This window comes from Seriola dumerili, unplaced genomic scaffold, assembly GCF_002260705.1.
Source record: "Seriola dumerili isolate Sdu_G_001 unplaced genomic scaffold, Sdu_1.0 BDQW01000122.1, whole genome shotgun sequence".
Taxonomy (NCBI): domain Eukaryota; kingdom Metazoa; phylum Chordata; class Actinopteri; order Carangiformes; family Carangidae; genus Seriola; species Seriola dumerili.
The window spans coordinates 2,048,769-2,070,620 of record NW_019174377.1 but is presented as its reverse complement, the minus strand read 5'-3'; the positions used below and the strand labels follow the sequence as shown (position 1 = coordinate 2,070,620).

The 21,852-nt window shown below is 39.5% G+C and overlaps 1 protein-coding gene across 1 annotated transcript; it reads left to right on the top strand.

Moving 5' to 3' along the window:
• The first annotated feature begins 194 nt into the window (after positions 1-194).
• Positions 195-21,767, top strand: cwf19l2 (CWF19 like 2, cell cycle control (S. pombe)). Its single transcript, XM_022748422.1, has 20 exons — positions 195-296; positions 1,979-2,086; positions 2,571-2,696; positions 2,860-2,982; positions 3,328-3,447; positions 3,556-3,649; positions 5,275-5,390; positions 6,243-6,476; positions 6,675-6,816; positions 7,113-7,347; positions 9,221-9,347; positions 10,734-10,835; positions 13,225-13,353; positions 14,024-14,161; positions 19,435-19,647; positions 20,066-20,182; positions 20,367-20,522; positions 20,658-20,738; positions 20,945-21,046; positions 21,494-21,767. Exons 1-20 carry the CDS (start codon positions 204-206, stop codon positions 21,632-21,634), a joined length of 2,697 nt encoding a protein of 898 aa, XP_022604143.1. The 5' UTR covers positions 195-203; the 3' UTR covers positions 21,635-21,767.
• Positions 21,768-21,852: the final 85 nt, after the last annotated feature.

The window sequence follows — 21,852 nt, the reverse complement described above, 5'->3', positions numbered from 1 at the left end:
TATTTTCTTTTTTTGTTTAATGTTTCAATATGTCAGTGCCCCTGTGCACAAAAACAAATGAAAAAATATTGGGTTTGGCGTAGCAGAACTTGACTAGCCTGCACAAATTGTATACGTTTTCTGGACTACAAAAACCACAAATCAACGGTTGGCGTGAATGGCAGTGCTTTGCGACATTTAACAAAACCATTGACGACAGTATCATGGCGGCGCACGGAGTGAGTTTTGAGAGTTCAAGCAGCATCGATAAAAGAAAGGAAAGTAAACGACAGGCCCGACAAGAGGTGCTAGAAAAGGTATGAACTGTGGGGAAGGGAAACAACAATTCTATATAATCTTAGTATTTAAAAAAAATTGCTTTGGTTTAATGGTGTAAGTGAATACTGCTCGGCCGGAATGAAAGCTAACAAGCTACGAAGGCTAACAACAGGGAACGCTATCGTTAGGTGCGGATGAGCCGAGCAAATTTTCGCGGATATCAGTGATATAAATTGTTATCTTCTTGTCGCTTTCCATCTCTTCATGTGACTCGGAAAGCTCAGAGTACCCGTGCGTGTTCACATTAGACTGACAATATGTGTCTGGACTGGCGGACACGGTTAAACCGGAGCTAGTGAGTTATAGGACAAACACTGAGTGAGGCAGATAGGAGACCTGCACCAGTGTTTATACAGCTTTTATGTCATGGTCGCAGCTATACACTGTGCCCACCATGAAGATTAGGACAGGCTTCGTTGTTGTTATCACATATGCACACAGTTTTCCAATTGTGCGTTATCCCTTTGCTGTGCAGCTTTGTTTGCACTGTTGCCAGGTACACAGACTAGCGCACGATGTCTCCCGTAGATGAGCAATAAAGGCTGTAAAGACATTATCTGTCCGGCTCACCTGTGCTTGAACTGGCCAAAGCAAAGAGTGTAGCAGGGTCTGATTTATTCTACATGTGTTTGAAGAGCAATTGGCTCATAATGATTTTAGTGTCACTAGTTGCATCCAAAACACATAAATGTGAAGCTAAAGGCACATAAATCTGCAAATATTTGGAAGTCATAACTCTCCTCAGCAGTATCATGGCAATGTGAAGACTGTCATTACTTTCTTGATGAGGAGAAAATCTCTCTGTGGACTTTCTGCCATGCCCATGAATGTCATAATAGTCATTTTTTGACTGTGTTGTATTTTCAACCTGTGCATAACTGAAAAATGGAAGCTCTTTTTTGTTCATTGTTATTTTCAGTATTCTACATTTGTTCAAATCTCCTTTTAAAAAAAAAAGGTGAACAAGCCTTAACAGCTGTTTTCATTTTCGTTTTCATTAAATTGTTAAAAATCTAATTTCTTTGGATGGCTCATTGGATGGCTATTTCTTCTAAATGATAGCCTTTATTACCCTCTTTTTAAAAAAAAAAAAAAACAAATTCTGCCATCCACCTAAAATGTATATATTTTTTTGTGTCTTTTAGTTAAGCCCCCCGCTCTTTTTAAAAACACAATTTTATTTCTTTACTTTCCTCTTTACCTTTATAATTGTTGTTCTCTTTTCTAAGACTTGTCCATAATGTGATTGTAAGTATTTGCTCTAATTAACAAATGTATTGATTGGAGATTGTAGTTGGTATGTAACCTGTCTCTGGTATAAATGTATAAATGGCTGTAAACATGTTTTGTCTGACGGTTTTCTCTGCTCAGAGTGGGAAGGAGGTTTCTTTAGATGAGTGGAAAAATGAAAGATGAATGAGGACATTTTTGTTGATTATTTTTCCCTTTCCGCTTTTAGTTTTAAATTGCTCATAATGTACCTAAATGTTTTTTTAATAAAAAGACAAATGTAAAAAAATACATTGAACAGAAGACACTCTTATCTGAATTTTATATCAAGATTTTTATTTCAAACCACAGAATCTGGTGTACCCTTACTTTGATTTTTTTTTTTTTTTTAAATTCTAATTATCTCTTTTATTTCTGTCCTGTCATTCAGGCAAAGCAACAGTATGACAGAGAAGAGAGGAGGAAGGAGCTGAAGAGGCAGAGAGGAGAGGACACCTGGATGCTCCCTGAGATCAACCAGAGGCTGCAGCAGATAGAGGTACGTAAGATGCAACGTTTTGTTCACTTAAAGTTGTGCATATAGAGAAACCAACAGAGAGTGCATTTAGCAGCTAATAACAACGATGACTGTACTATATCTCAAAACTGTGGTGACAGTGCTACTGATACAGTAGTTCCACAATTTTAAAGTGCGATCACTGATGTTCATTACCGTATTGTGTAATTGTATTAAACATTTATTTACACATTCACTGCCATTATGATTTATATTGAAACAATTATCCAAAGGAGAAAGGGGAGGACCTTGATGATAATGCTGATCTAACACTATGATGTCTTCTGATGTAGTCAGTTATACTTAACACAACATGGTCTGCCGTGATGGAGACAGATTAGCCAGAAAAAAGGAGACAAATGATTATTCCGGGATATATTGTGAATACGTTCTAGATATCTTAGTAACAAACAATGACACAATTAATGAAAAAAAATGTAATTAATGGAATCTGAACCCCCTGCAGGAGGGATCTTTGAAGACGAAGAAGAAGAAAGAGAAGAAATCTAAAAAGAAAAAGGAGAAGAAGAAGAAGGCCAAGAAGGAGAAGAAGACAGCTGAAGCAAGAGATGGCTCTAGTGACAGCTCAGAGGTAGGTATTAGTCTGCCATTGTCAGTGAGTTGTAAAGTTAAATCATTCATTCATTTACTCATTTTCCACCCTTTTGTCTTAACATAATAATCTCATACTGTTTCACTTCTTCATTATTTTTCTCTTTTCTACACTTTTCCGTCTCTCTCTCTGTGTGTGTCAGGGCTCAGAGGATGAATGGGTTGAGGCTCAGGCACAGCCTCAGACACAAGCTGCTAAACCCTGGCAGGTTTCTGATGAGTCCAAGCCTTCAGAGAGCAACCTCAGCCCAGCCCAGAATGTCCAGGTAAAAGTTGCCATCTTTGACAGAGTCCTCTCTTTTCCTCTTAATAGTAACTTCAAGACAATGGTAATGTCTCTTTTCCACAATGGAGAAGAAAAAGCAATCTGAATATAGAGCGTAGGTGTCAAGAAATAATGGTGTATACGAGGCCTCACTTGTGGGGCCATTCTTCATCACTATGAATTTGCGAATTTGTTTTTCTTTTGCGCATGTGTGCAGTGTGTGTGTGTATGAGAGCAAAGTTGTTACTTGTTAAGTTGCTGTTCCATGGTCATTTATCTTTTCTTAATCTTTACGCCTTGCTTTTTCTTTGTTTAACTCCCCTCACTGTCTATGTCTGTCCTATAGAGAGACGAGTGGATGAGCTTTGACTTCCTGGCAATGAAGACCTCGTCCACGGCAGAGAGGAGGGCTGAGAAAGAACGACAGAAAGAGGAGGAGAGGGCAAAGGCTCAGGCCATTGAACAGGTGTGTGTCTGTTTTATCCACTTTTTAAAGTTCAGTTCCCCTCTGCTTGGGTTCTTTTAGCATTTGTTCCCTGTTTTGTTATTGTATGTTTGTTTGTGGCTCCATCAGGCTGGTTTACACAAACTGGAGCTAAACCCGTACTGGAAGGACGGAGGAAGTGGTCTGCCCCCAGAGGAGAGGGCTAGTACTGCAGCAAAGAAAGGTAATACTCATTTGAGATCACTAGTCTCTATCAAGACATTTTCCAGCTATGTAAAATATACCATAAACAATTTTGGTTTCAACGTGGCATGGTTGTTGCACTCCAGATTTTTTTTTTTTTTATTATTAATGTTATTTTCACTAACATTCAAGCACAAGCAGAAATCCATTGTAGAAGAAGCAGAGAAATGTGTTTCTCCAGTGAAAGTTGCCTCGGTAGACCACAATGCAGCTGCAATACTGCGCATTTTGTTACCTAACCATTGTCTTACTACCTCTATCAAAGGAAAATCTTGTTAAAAACAGTGTGGAATTGAAATGGTCCTCCGGCTACACTCCCACATTTACTTACAGCACTTCATACCTCATCATTACCTCATTCCCAATTTTTTCTCACTTCCTGTCCTTCCCTCAACTCCAGGCCTTGTCTGCCTCATTTTCTCCTCTCCTTCGCTCATGCTGGCTTCATTTTTTTTCTATAAAGTAAATGAAATGGTGATTGAAATAGTGGCTGTAGAGAAAGAAGCTTAAAATGTACATGTATAATAAATATATTAAAAAAAGGGTTAATTTAGTTGCCGTACTGTCTGTATCACACAGTTTTCCTCAGGTCACTCACCTGTCATGAAATTGCAGATGCTTAAAACGTTAGGTTAAGGTCAAGTTAATGATTTGATAACAATTATATATGCAGAAAAGTAGTCATGGACATTTGACGGAAGAGTGAGAGGACAGAGAGCACAAAGGGCTTCTGTGTTAGAGATTTAGAGAAAGAGAGAGCTAGAGGGAGACAGAAAGAGACAGACAGACAGAGAATAAGCTGTGTTAAGCTGACATGCAAATGCAAGTATATGCACATACACATGTGTTTCTTATCTCGACTCAGTCAGTACAGTTCCCTCTAGAGTTGGCATGCTCTCTCTCTCTGCTGTAAGATTTATTTTAACAGCAAGGCAGAATAAGCTCACACACACACACACACACACACACACACACACACACACACACACACACACACACACACACACACTTGCTTACTCTCTCCTTCAAACTGTGTGCCAGATGGGAATGTTATTTACTTCATCTTGGGTTATAATAATGGGGTCGCAGGAGGTACACCTTTTTTTTTTTTTTTTTTTTGTTCAGAGAAAAAAGTCAAGGAAACACTTGCTGATAAATGATCCAGTGACATGTGGTCGCCCCCAGGATAATTTTTAAAAAGGTGATATGCAGCTTGAAGTGGTGTAACAAGAGCAAAGCAATTCAAAAGCCATCTGTGTTTGACAGTAGAACAGATTATTTTTTGATTTAACTAAACAGACTCATATTTTATACATTGAATAGCTTTTCTAAACTGAATAGAAGAGGCAAACATGTCAGGAGTATCTTATTTTTTGTTTTTGAATTCCTCCAGCAGTCAAACTTTTACGTCATCGTTACCCTCTTTGCTCATCAGCAGTTCAGTCACACTCACTGAATGCATTTATTCACACTTGTTCAAACTCTGCTCAAATATTTATTTCCCTTGGATTTAAGAACTTTAATTCTCTGTTATCACTACCTTCCTGCCTTTCCTCTTTCTTATTCATGTTTTTCTAATTCATTTTCCTCCCCCTGTTCCTGCAGGCCCAGTAGTTAATGATGGAGGTCTGAGCTGGCTGAGGAAGAGCTACCAGAGGATGAAGGAGCAGGCAGAGAGGGAGCAGCGCAGCCTCAATGATGTGGTCGCTGAGAGATACGGAGTGAGAACTGATGCAACTCTGGCAGCGGCTCACACATTCACACGCATGATTTAGCAGGCACATACGGTTACACAAAAAAGCCACAGCGGAGATGAGGGCATTGCATAATATGCAGTTTATTGTAAATGAGATTTGTATATAATACTATTGATTCCGACTTACTCTGATTTACAATTCAAGGTACAGGATTTACACAAATGCACGTCCCCACACTCGCACTACTGAGTGAGGTATGTTCATCTTGGTACCTTGTTTTGTTATAAGTCATACACACACACACACACACACACACACACACACACACACACACACACAGTGCGCATTCTCTTTGTCAAGTCAATTTCAACAGTGTCAGCATTTGTGCCTTCACTCAGCCCATCGCAGCGGTGCACCTCATTTGTGTCTTCTAGTAAAGCAGAGACACCCTTTATAAAGTCATTGTACGTTATCATTAACAATATATTCTTGAGTCTTTTGGTATTTGTTTAGCACTGTATAATCTTTAGGGCATATATGTAGTTGTATGCTTTTGAGTCCCTCTGGTGTTTTTTTTCTTTCTTTTTTTTTTTTTGGGTGCATCACTTGTGATCAGGTAGGAGCATTCAGATGGCATAATGGTAATTTCCAGTAATTGGATAGAAATTATGAAAAAAATCTACATCCAATCTACAGACCACTGCATCAGTTACTGCTTTTAGCCTTGGATTTTACACATATTGCCGGTACATTTTCCCCTGGACCTCCAGTGAAGTGCTATCGGTTCATTGTTTGGACATCTGAGAGAGATCTGAGCTGCAGAACCTGAGAAAAGGTTTAAGTGTTTTAATACGTGTTGTGTTTCTTTTTTTATAGTCGATGGAAGAATTTCAGGAGAGACTTGCCGAAGCAGAAAAAGCTGTGTATGGACAGAGGAGAGGAGACAGAGAAGGAGACGGCCCATCAAGAGGCGGTTGGAGGAAAGGAGAGAATGACACCAGTGAGAGATGGAGGAGAAAAGAGGGAGATGGTGAAGATGGAGGTCGGTGGAGAAAAAATGAAAGAGAAAGAGACTCATCACCCCGAGACAGAGAGAGATACCATGCTGAAAGAGGAGAGGAGAGGGGAGGGCATCGAGGGGGAGGGGAGGAGAGAGGTCGAGATGGAGACAGGTATAGAGAGAAGGATCGAGACAGAGAAAGAAACAGGGGAAGAGATGGAGACAGGGAAAGGGATGGAAGAAGAGACAGAGAGAGGGACAGAGACAGAGACAGAGAGAGGGATGGAGATAGAGAAAGAAATAGAGAAAGAGATCGGCCCAGTGCTGCATCATCATCATCATCATCATCATCATCATCATCTCGGGAAAGTTGGAGTCAACATTCCCTCTCTCTTGGGTCACTAAAAGGCCGCTTCCTCAAACCCTCAGAAGATGATGACAGTGGTGAAGGTGGGTTGATGTCAAAGCCTTTTCTAATAGATGTCTGAGCCAAATTTTGCACAAGTGAAATGAGCAGCATTTAAATCTTATTTAAGTAGTAAAGGCTGCATTAAGTAACATATTTTGATCATGTGTGTTAAACATTGTGCTCTTTTTCCTTTAATTAGATCACACATAGGTCACATCTGCTTAATTTCTATCTTAAATCAGGAAACAAAGCTTATTTTGTCATATGTTACACATAGTCTAACATTCCCACGAGTTTTGGAAACCAGAACATGATATGTAATGCTTTTGCTATGCAGCTGCAGAGCGCCCTCCACCTCGGCCCTCCATAAGATTTCTGAAACCCAGCTCTGATGATGAAGACTCTGGTCCACATAACACCAGTGTTCCAACCAGGATGAAGAGCAGCAATACCGCCCAGGAATCTGACAGCTTGGAAAAACCACAACAGGAGCAAGAGAGGGATCTTGGGAAAACTGTAACTGCTGCTCAAGATGCTCCACGTGGAGACAAAGCTGCTGTGACGACATCAAGGTTTTAAAGTTTTTATTTTCTTAGTTTCAAAAACAAGGTTAGCTACTGTATGTGACCTTTAATGTTGCTGTATAGTCTGAATATTCCAGTTTTATTTGTGTTTTGGTGGTGTTGGGTGGACATTACAATTTATTCAGTTTAATGATTGTTGTTATTTGTGTTATAACCACTAGTATAGCTTGTTTAAAACATACATATACTTTTTCTCTGTTCCAACAAGACTAATTTAAAAGGGTAGAATCATGCCACAGTGTCATCTGGCAAAATATTTGTTTTTCCATTTAGTTCAGTACAAGATAGAATTAACAGACTGACAAGTGAACATTCCTATTTATATTTACACATAGCCCAATATACTTTGGTACATCTCTGTTACAGCGGGATTTCTGCAGTATGTCTGATACACAGCTAACTGAATGGGAGTACATATCTCATTACATCGTTTGAATAAGAAGTGTAAAGTTTTTAATAATTCAGTTGTGTATTCTCTCTTACTTCTTTTGCATTTCAAGTCTGGGGCCTTGAAAACAGTGTGGACATGGATATACTGCTTATGACCTGTTGGCTTAATGCAGCCTGTGTAGATGTTGGGTTGCAAGTTTTATTTGTAATGGGGGCCCACACACACACCAACATAAACTACAGGCACTCATGAGACTTTTAAGAGACAGTGGATAAAAGTATCCATGCATGTGATATCATGTTAATGTTTTCAAATTACAGCCTTACCAGAGATGTTCCCACAGTAATCCCCTCCATTAAACCTGGCTCTGTCTTCACATATGTACTTCATTATTTTCAAAGGACCTGCAAGAACTCTTAAAGTCCTTATCTGCTTTTGAACATTCGTCCTTATAGTCCCAGGAAATCCCCTCAGTATCTGAGCTCTGATCCTGTAACTCAGATATTATCTGTCATATTTCTGACTTAATAGCTGTACCGTTAACATAGCTCATTGCTGATTTCACCATACTCCCCTAGTCTTCCTTTCTTACAATTGAATTTCTATCTCTCTCATCATTCCTCTTTTATGTTAATCTCTTCCATTGCTACCGTTATTATGCATTTCTCCATGCTCTATCTGGAACACACATGAATATGCTGTCTCATTTATTTATTAACAACACTTAGTGCCACAAAAAGTCTGTGAAAGTCAAACTGAGCCAAGTGATTGCATCATAAGCTTACATGTTTTCATGGCAATCCAGCATATAGCAGCATTGTAGGCCAGATGTTGGAGTATTACTGCTTTGTAAAGCCTTCTTAGTTCTGTGGTTTGCCTCATTAGGCTAAGTTGTTTGGGTAAACCAGCACCCAGAACCCCTGCAGCATGAAATGAGTCTGCAGTGTGGCAGCAGAAGGAAATGAGGCTATGGGAAGTGTAATAGCCTAGAACGATGCTTCCCAGGCTGCAGTTCAGATCCTCCCAGGCAAAGCTGTAATGATCTCTGGGAGGCACAGAGACTCAAATGAATCATAACAGATAAACACTGCGAGAGATCAGAAGAAAACAACTAGATGGTTAGAATAAAAAAAACTTCCCAAATAAGTTTCCTTTTAAAAGATTTATGACTACAGCTAATTAAGTCATTGAATTCTGTTGTTCAGAAGGTGAGTTATGGGAAAGTTCTGAAGAACAGGATCGGTGTATCACTGCTATTATAATGTGGGTGTGAAATGTCCGAACCAACTGGACAGATGTGTTTTAAAGGTTTTCTTGTTAAGATATTGAATTTTTTATATCAAAAATTGGTTGCATATTGTGATTGAAATTTAGGAAATGTTCTCCTCCTCTAATTTTTATATTTCCTTTTCTCCCTTCTTGGTTTTCCTTGGTTTTCCTTGGTTTCTGCTCTTCAAACTCTCTTCTTAGGAGTGAGAGTGAAAGTGAAGAAGAAGAGGAGGAGGAGGAGGAGGAAGAGGAGGTCCCTCTGCTGTCAGAAGAGGAGATGAACAGACTGGGAAGCGAGTTGGTGAAGGCAGAGATCAGAGGCAAAACAGTGAGTAGGCTATCATTATGTTACTTTCAGTCCACTTGACTTCCAATGGAAATTACTCTGGCTGATTATAAGTTTCCCAGCACCTGTTTTTGGAAGAAAAACTTTTATATCACCACAACTTTTTCAAACATAAAACCCTAAAAACAGTGTTTTGTATTGTGCCAGTATGCTATTTTCATATTTCATTTACTGATCACTTTTATTTACTTTTAGAGTGTGATAGTTTTGACTGGCTGGTTGGATACAAGCTGCAAAGATACTAAAGTAAACACAGAGGAAATTTACAGTTCATAAATAAAACATAATAAGACAAGTGTGACAATTACAAGTGTTTATTCAGCTTTTACAGACTGTGATATATATATATATACACACACACACACAGGCAATAAAATAAATGTCTTTCAATCACTTTTTATATTTAATTCTTTTTTAAGGGTGGACCTGCATTAAACTAGCTTTAGCTTTATGGGTGAACAGGCACCTGATTTGATTTTTCTCAGCACACATCCTTCCTCCTTTGGATAGATTTAAGAGCACATCAGGGGATCCATTAATTTAAAGCATTCATTGATCTGTGCACTTAACTCCCCCCTCTTTCTTCTTGTGTCAATGCTAAGAGTGGTATTGGGAACTCTTATAGACAATGTTAAAAGGCTGTCTTTCAAAACTCAGGCACACTTGCGCACACACTGACGTGCACACACTGACGCACACACAGATAGACACACGGTCACACCTATAATCCTAAGTGTTATCAGCCTGACAGCCAGCATCTCCCTACACGATAAAGCAATCAAACCAATATTCCCAAACCTCTTGTGTGTGTGTGTGTGTGTTAGTATGTATTAGTGCGCGTTAAGTGCCTTTAACTGTCGTGCACTTTTATGCCCTGTACATAAAGGTATCAGTATTTCTCATGGCAGTATGGCGTAAGAGGTTCTGTGTGTGTATGTGTGCTAGAGACAGATGTTTTTTCTCTGACTTCTGTGTTTTTTCTGTTTTACCGTGTTCAGCCATCTGACGAGTGCTGAAAAACACAACACACAGAAAAAATATTCTAAACTTTAATTAGGAAAAATAGTCAGCTGTATATTAAAATGCAGCCTATATATAATCTACATACTGTCACTTCTGTTTACATACAGTATCTGCCAATATTTATACCCATATGATATTAATATGATAATCCAGTATCAATTGTTAATTCACTTTAATCTGCTTGTATATGCTTAAATATGCCAAGAATCTTCATTTTTATATTTCCTTTAACACTGTGTAAACACACTGGGTGTCACCGAAAAAACTGTACTGACTGTGCAGACTTTTTTAAAGGCAAATATGTGCAATACATATATATAATAAATGTGTGTGTGCGTGTTGCAGGCCTTGGTTGAGAAGCTGAGATCACAGCTGGACGCAGCACGGAAAGCCAAAGAGAACTTCGCTGCCAGAAAAAAGCTACAAGAAGCAGCTAATTCAAACCAGGTCTGTAGATACTATCTATATATTGTCGTTGTCTAACTAATGTGACTTGTGTCCAGGAGGAGAGACCAAATATTAGAGACACTTCTCTCAGTGTAACACTTCACTGTGTGCATCAGGCACACTGCAAATTTTCAGATGTATAATTTCATAAATTCACAGACACGACATCCTGAATTGGATATATGAATAAACTCTCAAAACATACACAGATATAAACACATGCACACACAGGAATAGATAGATATGTGTATCTACCCTTTCCTTGACACACACTCGCACACACTCTCTGAATCTTCCTGTGTCAGATTTATCTGCTGGCTCTTTCTTTTTCCTCTCCTATAGTCTAAATGCAAATCCAAACACTTGAGGCTATATAAAACCAAGTCTTAACCCTCAGACAACCCTTTGAAGTTTTGAAGACTGGACAAAATGTCCTCACAACGATGGTTTCAAACCAAAATTTGTCCACAAACCGTAGAAAGATATGCGCACACTCACCATCTCTCACCATACAGCAGGCAAGAAAAGCGCCTCACACACACTTGTCTTCAGATGAAAACAAACTCTCTGCTGTCACATCTGACTGCTTTTAAGAGGAATTTGTTTGTTTGAAGTCTCCTTGCTGCATGGCTCTTACGTCTTGCTCTCTATGTGGAAACGGCTCCTGTTCTGCATTTTAGCAGACCCTAATGGGAACAAATGTCTTTTAGTGCTGACGACACTCTCCTACCAGAGGTCGTTCAGAGTGTGCCCTGTGTTAATGTGTGTGTATTTGTAAAAGCACGCAACAGAGGGAGAAGGAGGCAGAGAGCGTATATGTACCATCCTGTAAGCGTTTGTAGTATAGGCAATCAACAGAGAGCAATGGCTGTGCCCTGACACCTCAGTCCTGCTTTATCCCCTCTCACTGGCATTGTACACAGCAGTGATTATTTTTAAAATCTGTATATTATCATTTGTAAGTTAGGCCAGATTCATACCCAGTAAGGCTGCCCTGTTCAAATTAAAAGACTAGGGTGAAATCCTCTGTAAGGTTTCAGAGAAAATGTCATAATTCTTAGGTTTTAGTGCACTTATCAACTGAGAGGTACTTCAGCCCTCTTAAAGATGGAGTGCCGTTGATTTGTACTCATTCGAGAACCTTCCAGTCTATCTTGTTATGGAAGACTTTTGGCTTATCTTCACCACTCAGTGTTTTGACTCTTGTTGCCTCTCTAGCTCATATTTTGTGTTTTCACTGCATGTGGAGCCTTGAGAAGCCTAACTGTACCGTCTGGAGCAAAGGAAATATTCTCTTCTATCATAGTTTTTCCGACAACCTGTCTTACTGTCTGTTTCAATTTCCTTTGACTGCTACTCCCACCTCATTCTTGTTTCTGTCGATGTCCAGTCTTTTATAGGCTCTCTAATAAGACACTGGCTGTGGTTACATAAGACTATTTTTTCCTGAATGTGGTCAATCTCCCAACAAAGTATTTAATTGAGTGTTACATAAAATCATGAGATAAAGTGTCCTTTTTTACATTTGTGACTCAGATTCAAGCTCCTCATAGCAAGCAAACTTTTTGATCTTTGAAAAACACAGACTTGTGTTGAGCACTAAATTGTCACTAAAGGAGCAGTTTTATCAGAATATTGTGCTGCTGGAGGTTTGGAACAGAAGGCAGGTCTCCTGTTTTTCCTACCTTAATCCCAGTATAATCCTTTATTCAAAGGTTCCCTTAAAAAAAAAAAAACGCACTACTCTGTTATTTATAATCCAACTAGGTGATCATACACAGGAAGTATACATTTATTTAGAAAATTGAGTAGTTTGATAATGACAGAACAAACCCAGCCTTCTCAAAACTAATGACATTCTTTGGAATGAGCTGGGGCTGATATTCAATAATATCGAATATAAGATATACAATAATATTGTATATCGAGGCTGGACTGCATCAAGATAGATGGCAGCCTGTGTTTTCCCCTCCCGCTCCCTGACACACATCTGGGAGCAGGCGTGATCTAAAGCCTTGGCAAATGCTTATTGTTAAATTCACAATCATGGATGCAGTCCATCCTGCGACTGACAAGATAGTTCAATTGATAGTATGTTACAAGACTAATTAAAAACTCTGCTTTATGTGTTTTAGACTTTGTAAATTAATTGCAGGTGAAATGTTTGTTTTGATTGAACCTTCATGATGGAATTCTGTGCTTGGTAGTAAAATGCTGCATGTCTGATGTGACATTTGTTTGAGGCAGTTGACTATTTCTGGCATTCATTTTGTGGTTTCATCCTGAGGTTTGATGCATCAGAGACTCAAAAGAATGTTTCAAACTTCTGGGAATGACATACAAAAACAAATAAAAATGATAATGACCTGGCTGTGTTTTGGTTTGCCAGGTCCCGGGTCGCTCCACTGAAGACCAGGAGGTCCTGCTGTTTAGAACAGATCACTCAGGTCGGGCCTGGCCAGTCAAGGCCTCCTCTGGACCTCAGGAGCCCCATGGAGGACGACGGAAAAAGAAACAGGTAAAGAGAAAGGGATGGGGGGTGGTATGAAAGCAGGAGGAATAAAATTACAGGATAGCAGGGAGGGAAGTTTTCTTCAGAGCAATAAAATATTAAAATCTACTGCTGCGCGCATGGAAAAAAAAAAATCCTGAACTGCATCAGAAAGCCACCACTTAGGGAGACAGAGAGGAGCCTGCACACTACTGCAATTATCAGATGGAGATATTGAGGAGCAAATGAGCAAATGAGATGTTTGTGTCCTGCTATTTGTTCCTTGTCATTTGGTATTCATCAGAGTGTGTAATGAGAGCAGGGACTCTACCTGACTCTGAGTTGAAACATTTGTAATGTAAACAAAGCTCTCCAGTCCATTCTCTGTTTGTGGTTATTATAAATGCAGTGAGTGGCCTCGTCTCCTTCACTGTCTGTCTTGCCCCCTGTCTCCCTCATGGTCAGTCTCTCTCTCTCTCTCTATGATCTGTCCGTTTCTGTCTGAGTTTATCTTACCAGTCGGTTTCCACCCTTCATACACTCATCCTCTTCTCCCTCTCAACTCTCCTCTGTCCTTTGTCTCACATTTTCTCATCCCTCCTTTTCAATTGATTTTAATAGCATCCTTTTTTCACTTCCAATTTCCAGAGTGTTTTCTTCACCTTACCTCTCCATGCCTCTTTGCCTTTCTTTTCAGATTGAGACCCATGTTGAGGGGCAGCGTGTGCGCTATTTCCAAGATGATGACAATGTTGGTCTGCAGGAAATGGTGAGGAGGGAGAAGATGAGCTCTGCACAGGATCAGAATGCCCTCTATTCTCGCATGGCTGCCAAGGTAAGAGAGCTATAGTTTTACCAGTTGGCAGTGCTGAGCACAACTTGGCAACATGGACAACAACTTTGGATACCGATAATTATTACCAGAATGAAGAGTGTGACCCATAATAAAGTTATTGACTGTAGACCATGAGAAATACCAATTCAGCAGATTTTAGAGCTGCTGCTGATTTCAGATCTAGTATGAACATGCAAATTTTAAACAGTTTCTATAATTGATTTCAAAAGCCTAAAAAAACAAAACAAGTTGCAGGACACTGTCAAAGCTTACGGTCCCTTGACTATGTGCAGAAACTTTTTTTTTTTTTTTTCCTTCACTTGTTTGTCTATACACATCTGTATACAGATATGTTAACACTTCTTGAGAGAGCAACAAGAGCATTTTATTGATGGTAGACAATAGATTAAGACGTACTGGTTCTTTTTTAAGAATAAGAGCAGTAGGTCTGAGTCATTTGAGAACTTTCTCCTTGTTCCACATATACACAGCCATTCACATATTGGTGTTTTTTTATTGGCAGTTAATATTGATGATAAGTTAATTTATGAAACAACCAAATTAACAGTAAAAAAACAAAAATAGCCGCATAAACGTCTCTAATAATTACTGCCTGTAGGTAGGGATGGGTTCTGATAGCTGGATGGTGGGACTGACGCCCAGCAGATATCCAAATTATATTGCTTCACCAATACTCATAGTAATATGAGCGAGTAGATGAAGGTTGACATAAACGTATGGCAAGGCAAAGGAGCAATATGGATGTGTGTTGATGACAAAGATCACTGTCATACTTACCCTTAGGTAGAGGGAAAGGACAGATGTTAGGTAGGCATTTGGCTCTGTGCTGTTGTCCATTTCTCTCCACTACTACTTTTGCATGTACTCGTCTGTCTCTGTGACTCTCTCCTCCGTTGTGTGCTTGAAACAGACATACAGCAGCAGATGTGTACTGGCAGGTTGTGGTTCATGTGACTGCACATTTCCATGAGCCGAGAGACATTTTCCTTCTTCCGTCTTCTCTTTTCCACTTGTTGACAGGTGTGTGTGTGTGTGTGTGTGTGTGCGTGTGTGTGTGTGTGCGTGCGTGCGTGCGTGCGTGACACTGCGTGCGTTCGTGCGTGCGTGCGTGCGTGCGAGCGTGCGAAAATATGAAAAGGAAGCATTAATGAACAACAAAAGGATAGAGGAGTTTCCATGACGATTAAAAAAAGACAAATGCTTTAGCTCAGTCCATGTTTTTTTCCTTTTCTGACTTTCACTCACTCACTTTCCCACACACACACACACACACACACACACACACACACACACACACACACACACACAAACACACAAACAAACAATCACTGGCCCTCACTCATAAATTCATTACACTTGCATGTGTATATAAAAACACGCACACACGTTCTGCACCTGCAAAGAGTGACACTAAAAATACATCTACAGTTACCATGGCAGGGCATCTATAAATATCCCTTCTAATCACAGCTATAGATTTATAATCTGCAAGAGAGAGAGAGAAAACTGTATTTTGTCCCAGCAGCTCCCTCTCATCTCTGCATCACACTACACTACTCTATTTGGCCGTTCCTCCCTATTTCTTTTGCTCCTTCTATAATTATCTCTTTAATACTTTTATGTGTATGTCCATTTTATTCTCTTTTATTAATCTTTCTTCTCTACTTCTTTTCTCTTCTTCCATCTGTTCTGTATCATGTAACAAAATAAAATGGTTAACAATTATTGATCAGACATTTGAAAAGGAATAATATGATTACAATGTTGACCATTTTTGGAAGTGCTTGATTTGTAAATTTGGGTTTTTGTAATGCAAGCAATAGGGCTAAAATATGGTGATGTCAAGCTGCCCAGATGTCAGTGTAACTGTTCGACCATGTGTTTGGTCCAGAGCAAGATATCTCCACAGCTACTGACCAGCTGCTGACCAGAGTACCATGAAATTAATCTTGAAATAGAAAAAAAATATATAAATATATATATACTGTTTATAGAGCAGATGGTCAGGATCCTCACTGAACAGATTAATACTCCTCAAAGGATGACACTACATGAGCATACAACCTATCTCTTAAATTAATATCCTGATTGCTGTTAGAGTTGCCAAACATGTTCATGCTCTCTGGGGGATATTTTTTATTTTTTATTTTAATGACAACAGTTCAGCTCCCGGTCTGGTGGGAATTTATCTTTAATTTAGACATTTTGCATGTTTTCTTAAATACACATTTACTATTCTTTTTGCTCAACTCAGTGTCTTGTTGAAGTTTATTTTAATAAGATAAATGCTGGATGTCTTGCACTCATGACATCAAATGTTAGTTCACTTTTCGGTTTTCTTATATTTTTTGTCAGTAATCATCATGGACACATTAAGTTACATAGAGTGGCTGTTCATTTTCCCTTCTTCCTCTCTTTCCCCTCTTCCATGTCATTCATCCATCTTTCACCTGCTGTCTTTCTCTTTCTGTTTTTTTTAAATTCTCCAGCATCTAAGCTCACTCCCTTTTTGAGGATGTCACAATACCATCACACACAGTGTGCTAACACATGTGGACATGTACGTGCACACCCACACACATACACACATCTCCATATAGTCAGTGTGAAAGCAGTAGTTTAAATGGACTAAGATGGTGACAGACCCATGGTGTGAAAATATTCATTTAAAACGTCAGCGTTACATTTTGACAGACTGATCAGTAATGATGGTAGCCTACTAATGATGTGAGCATCCAGCTCATATTATAATTTGTCGCTAACTATGCTAGTCTAAACAAGCTAACGTCAGCCTTTGTGAATGTTGTGCTACAACAGATGCCAGCTATCGCAATTCTCAAACGATAACATCTCAGGACATGAACATGTTGATGACATGTTGTTAATATAAAGTTAACAACTAAAACTCACTCACTTTGAATTCTCTGTACAGATCCAAGAGCCTATCTTTGAGGTGCTTTGATAAACTGGTGGTGTTTCCTCCTTTCATTTGAAAAGCTCTGTGGCACCTTTTGTTTACTGGCCTTTGGTTGTCTATAACATTTCCTTAAGTCGCGGTGAACCTGTTGCTGCACCTGCACTTGCTGCTGTCATTTCATGTGTTGTTATTATTCACTGTGCCTGCTTTCTTCTTCTCTTCGAGTTTGATGTCAGACTGTCAGGCTTGTAGGGTTATTATACTGCCCTCGTCAGTCCCAGGAGAATCTCATCTCCAGTACCTATGACATCTACAGTACCTATAGTATTATAGAAAAATGACCATGTCACATTTTCAGAACTTTGGCACCAACTTGGTACCAAAGTATCAGTTCTCGTGACATCCCTACTCCCTTTCACTCACCACTTAAACATCCCAAACTATGTCCTTTCTTCCACACTTCCTTTTGACATCGCCTTGAGATTTGTTGTGTTTCTATTCCATTGCTCCGTCCCTTCTTCTGTTTCTTCTTTAATCCTTAATGATATTGCATTTATATTGTGTCTTTACTTCTCATCTCCTCTTACTTTGCTATTGTGCCTTTCTCAATTTCTTTCAACCCTCTCCTCTACAGTTTCTTGGTCCAGAGACCGGTCTCTCGTCATTATTTTTTCTTTTGTACATATCTCATGATAACAGTAGCCAGATTGGTTGTAATGGTGTTTCCTCTGTGCACTATGTAAGGCTGCAGTTTCAATTTGACGTTGGTATGTTCAGACAAAGCCGACACTGAAGTAAGAAGAACAAATGTTTCATTTTATATTGCAGAAATTAATCACCTAAACACACCATCACCGGTTGACACAATCAGGTTTACAAGTTCATGTACTTTTGCCAGTTTGTTGCTCTCTGCTTTTATTCTGGCAGCTAAAACCACTGACATTTATCAATAATGAATGTGTATCCAGAAACAGAAACGTGCAGCTCTGTGTGCCTCTAATGGCTGCTGATTGTGGAGACACAAAATAGAGAATTTTTATAAATAGATTTTTCTTTACCATCTCTTTATCTCAGTGTTTCCCCTCAGAGTGAAGAACCAGCAGGTTTCTGTACTGTTGTAATTTAGTGAAGGATTACACCTTGTTTTCAGGGAACACAGCAAATCCTTTTATCCATTGGTCAGATACAAAGTGTGTTACATTAGCAGACTAGCATTGTCTGGAGATTTGATGCGGTGCATTTTCAATAATACATGACTAGTGTGCCAGACATATGTTAATCTCTTCCACTCAACTGCTACATGATGTATTCACAATCTATAATTTAAATTGCATCAGGAATGTGTCCATTTATCATTAGCTGAGACCTATGTAAAAAAAAACAAACATGAGCAGTGAACCTGAAAGCTGACAGAATGGATGTTAATTTATTACTACTGTATTATGTCTAATTAGTCTGCATGTAAGTGTGTGAGAGTACCTGTTATGGGGTGTGTGTGTGTGTGTGTGTGTGTGTGTGTGTGCGCACACACACACACACACCCACACACACACACACACGCACACACACACACACACCCACACACACTCCCTCCCACACTGTCACTAAACTAATCCAATTTTCACTCTCACTCACACACTCTCCTACACAGCGAGTCATGCACACACACTTCAGCCATGCTTGCCTCTCGCTCTCTTACATACACACAGATTCCAACCTGTTGCCCAGTCGCCATGGTGACAAGACTCAGACGTAGAAACACCAGAGTCGATACTCGGTATCCTGCCGCAACCAACTTGCATACAAGGCAGTTCAGACAGATCACACACACACACACACACACACACACACACACACACACACACACACACACACACACACACACACACACACACAGAATATACTGTGGAAATGGCACTGAGGGTAATATTGCGTTAGAACCTACATACAATAATTAGTGAGGCTACCAGCCACTTTCTAAGGACAGTCGTCTCTACAGTAGTTCTGAAAGATTACCATTACTTAGTTTCCTCTTTTAAGAAGTGATGTTATCATTTAACATGTCTATAATTTACATAAATACTTCACAAAATGAATTTACTTTAGCAAAGAGTGTGAGTATTTATACTTTAGCATGTTCTCTCATCATTTTTTGTTGAATAGATTTGTCCTATAATGATTTGGCCAATAATGACCACACTCATGTTCAAGACTGTTCACAATCTCTCTCTTCCTCTCTTCTCCACTACATCTCCTCTTCCACATCTCTTCTCCATCTCATCTGTCGTGCCCGTCGTCTTCACCACCACCACTTTTACTCCACTCGATTCTCCAGATGATGGGGAAGACAGACGGCGACAACTACACGCTGGATGACATGTTTGTGTCGAGTGCAGCGCAGCGGGAGGGTGAGGGGAGGGAGGAGGAGAGGATGAGGAACAGAGCCATCGGGGAGAGTAGGAGGCTGGCTGCCTCTATGGAGAAATGCCAGCACTGCTTCAGCAGCCAAGAGCTCCAGAAGCATCTCGTAGTGGCATTAGGGAGCAAGGTAAGGGATCATGAATGTGGGCTGTTTTGAGACGGTACGAAGGAATTTGTGCTGAAATGATTAGTTGCTTAACTGATCCATGATTTCCCAAAGGTGCTGTGTTTCAGTGTCTTGTTTTGTCAGACCAACAGTCCAAATCCCAAATACATTCAGTTTACTATTATAAAAGAATAAGGAAACCAAAACATAATTTTGATTTCTTTTTTTTTCTTGAAAGATGATTCAAAACCATCAATTTGTTATTAAAATTTTTTATTATTCATTTTCTGTCAATCAGTAGATAAATTAATTGACATATCGTTGTAGGTCTATGTTGAAAAACTTTCTTGAACTGTTGGTTAGTAAAACAAGCAAAAAAAAGATTAATATATGCATTTCTAAATTTCGTCTGGTGATATGTGTTTGTGCTTGTGTCCAGGTGTACCTGAGCCTGCCTGCGGGAGTGTCGATGACAGAGGGCCACTGTCTCATTTGTCCTCTCCAGCATCACTGCTCTGCCACCGGACTGGACGAGGATGTCTGGTCTGAAATGCAGGTTAGCCAATCAGTGCTCCAAGTCCTTTCACTCCAGGCTAAAGTGACAACTCCTTTGACTGTTGTTTTACAGCGGTGATACATAAAATCAGAACTAAATACTGCTTTCATTTTCAGTGTTTCCTTCAAACAAGAATGATTAAAATGTAACTGAGTTCACTTCTGTGCTGTTTTGCTGTCCTCAGCTGTTCCGGCGTGCTTTGGTGCGCATGTTTGAATCCCAGGAGCTGGATTGTGTGTTCATGGAAACACATATGAACCCACGCAGAAGACAACACATGGTCCTAGAGTGTATCCCATTGCCCCGTGAGCTGGGCGATATGGCACCCATATACTTTAAGGTCTGTGCGTGTATTGTCGCATCATTCTGATTAAGCACAGTTTGTCCTGTCATACACTAGGAAGGAGTATTGTAGGCATAAGTTGAGTTTATCATGTCAAGTGTAGTACTACAGCTGTTTTCTGCGTGTCTCCAGAAAGCTATCATGGAGTGTGATGAGGAATGGGCCATGAACAAGAAGATTGTTGACCTCTCTTCAAAAGACATCCGCCGAGCTGTATGTTGTCATTGTCTTTGTCTATCTTTTTATCACTCTATCTTGAACTCCAGTCTTTTCTATAATTTTCTTTGGTTTTTCTTACTTTTTCTTTATTTCTTGCCCTCTGTCTTGACTTTCCTTTCTTCTGTCTTTCCTCACCTCTCTGTTCTTGTATTCTCTTGTCCTTGTTAATTGTTTTTAATTTTTTGCTGTCGCCCTCCTAGGTTCCTCGAGGTCTGCCATACTTTGCTGTAGACTTTGGACTCCAGGGAGGGTTTGCTCATGTCATTGAGAATGAACAGAAGTTCCCCCATTACTTTGGCAAGGTCAGTTTGTATATTAAGGCTGTTGCACCTCATGCATCATTATACTGTTTTTATTTTTTTTTAGCTTGTTTAAGTCACTGTCGTTTGGTTCCAAGAATCATGAAACTTTACTGTGCATGTGTGGGTTGCTGCTACAACTGGACTCTGAGCCTGATTTCCATGTCACTGTAATTTTAATCAATGCATAGGTTTGCCATATCATGCTTAGTCACTTTAGTGCAGACATGACATTGTGCAACAAAAACTAAAGAACATTTTTATTGATAAATTATATGTTCCACTGTAGCAGCATTGGAATAGTCACAATTTACAACCAAGTTGTACTTGCAACCTACAGGAGCTATACTTCTAAGGCTATTCTTTATTTGATTATGTTTTTCTACAATAACAAATAAATTCCAGCTAATTTTACAGCAATATGTGATCAATCCCTCCTTTACCTCATAGGAAGTGGTCGGTGGCATGATGGACTTGGAGCCGCGACGTTGGAGGAAGTTGATCAGAGAGAACTTTGACGATCAGAGGAAAAAAGTCTTGCAGTTCGCGAAATGGTGGAAACCGTATGACTGTACCAAGACTGAGGGCTAGCTGGACACACACTAGGGAAGACAACACACTCACTTACATGCACACACTGTGCAGGAGTCACGTTTGGTCAGTCTGGTGATGACACTGTTGCGCCTACAAATTCAGTTTTTATGTAAAATTTAGAAGATGTTATTGTGAGAACATTTTTACTTAAATAATAAATAAAAAATAATAATAAAAATTTGATTCATGTATTAGCTGTTATTTGTATGTTAAAT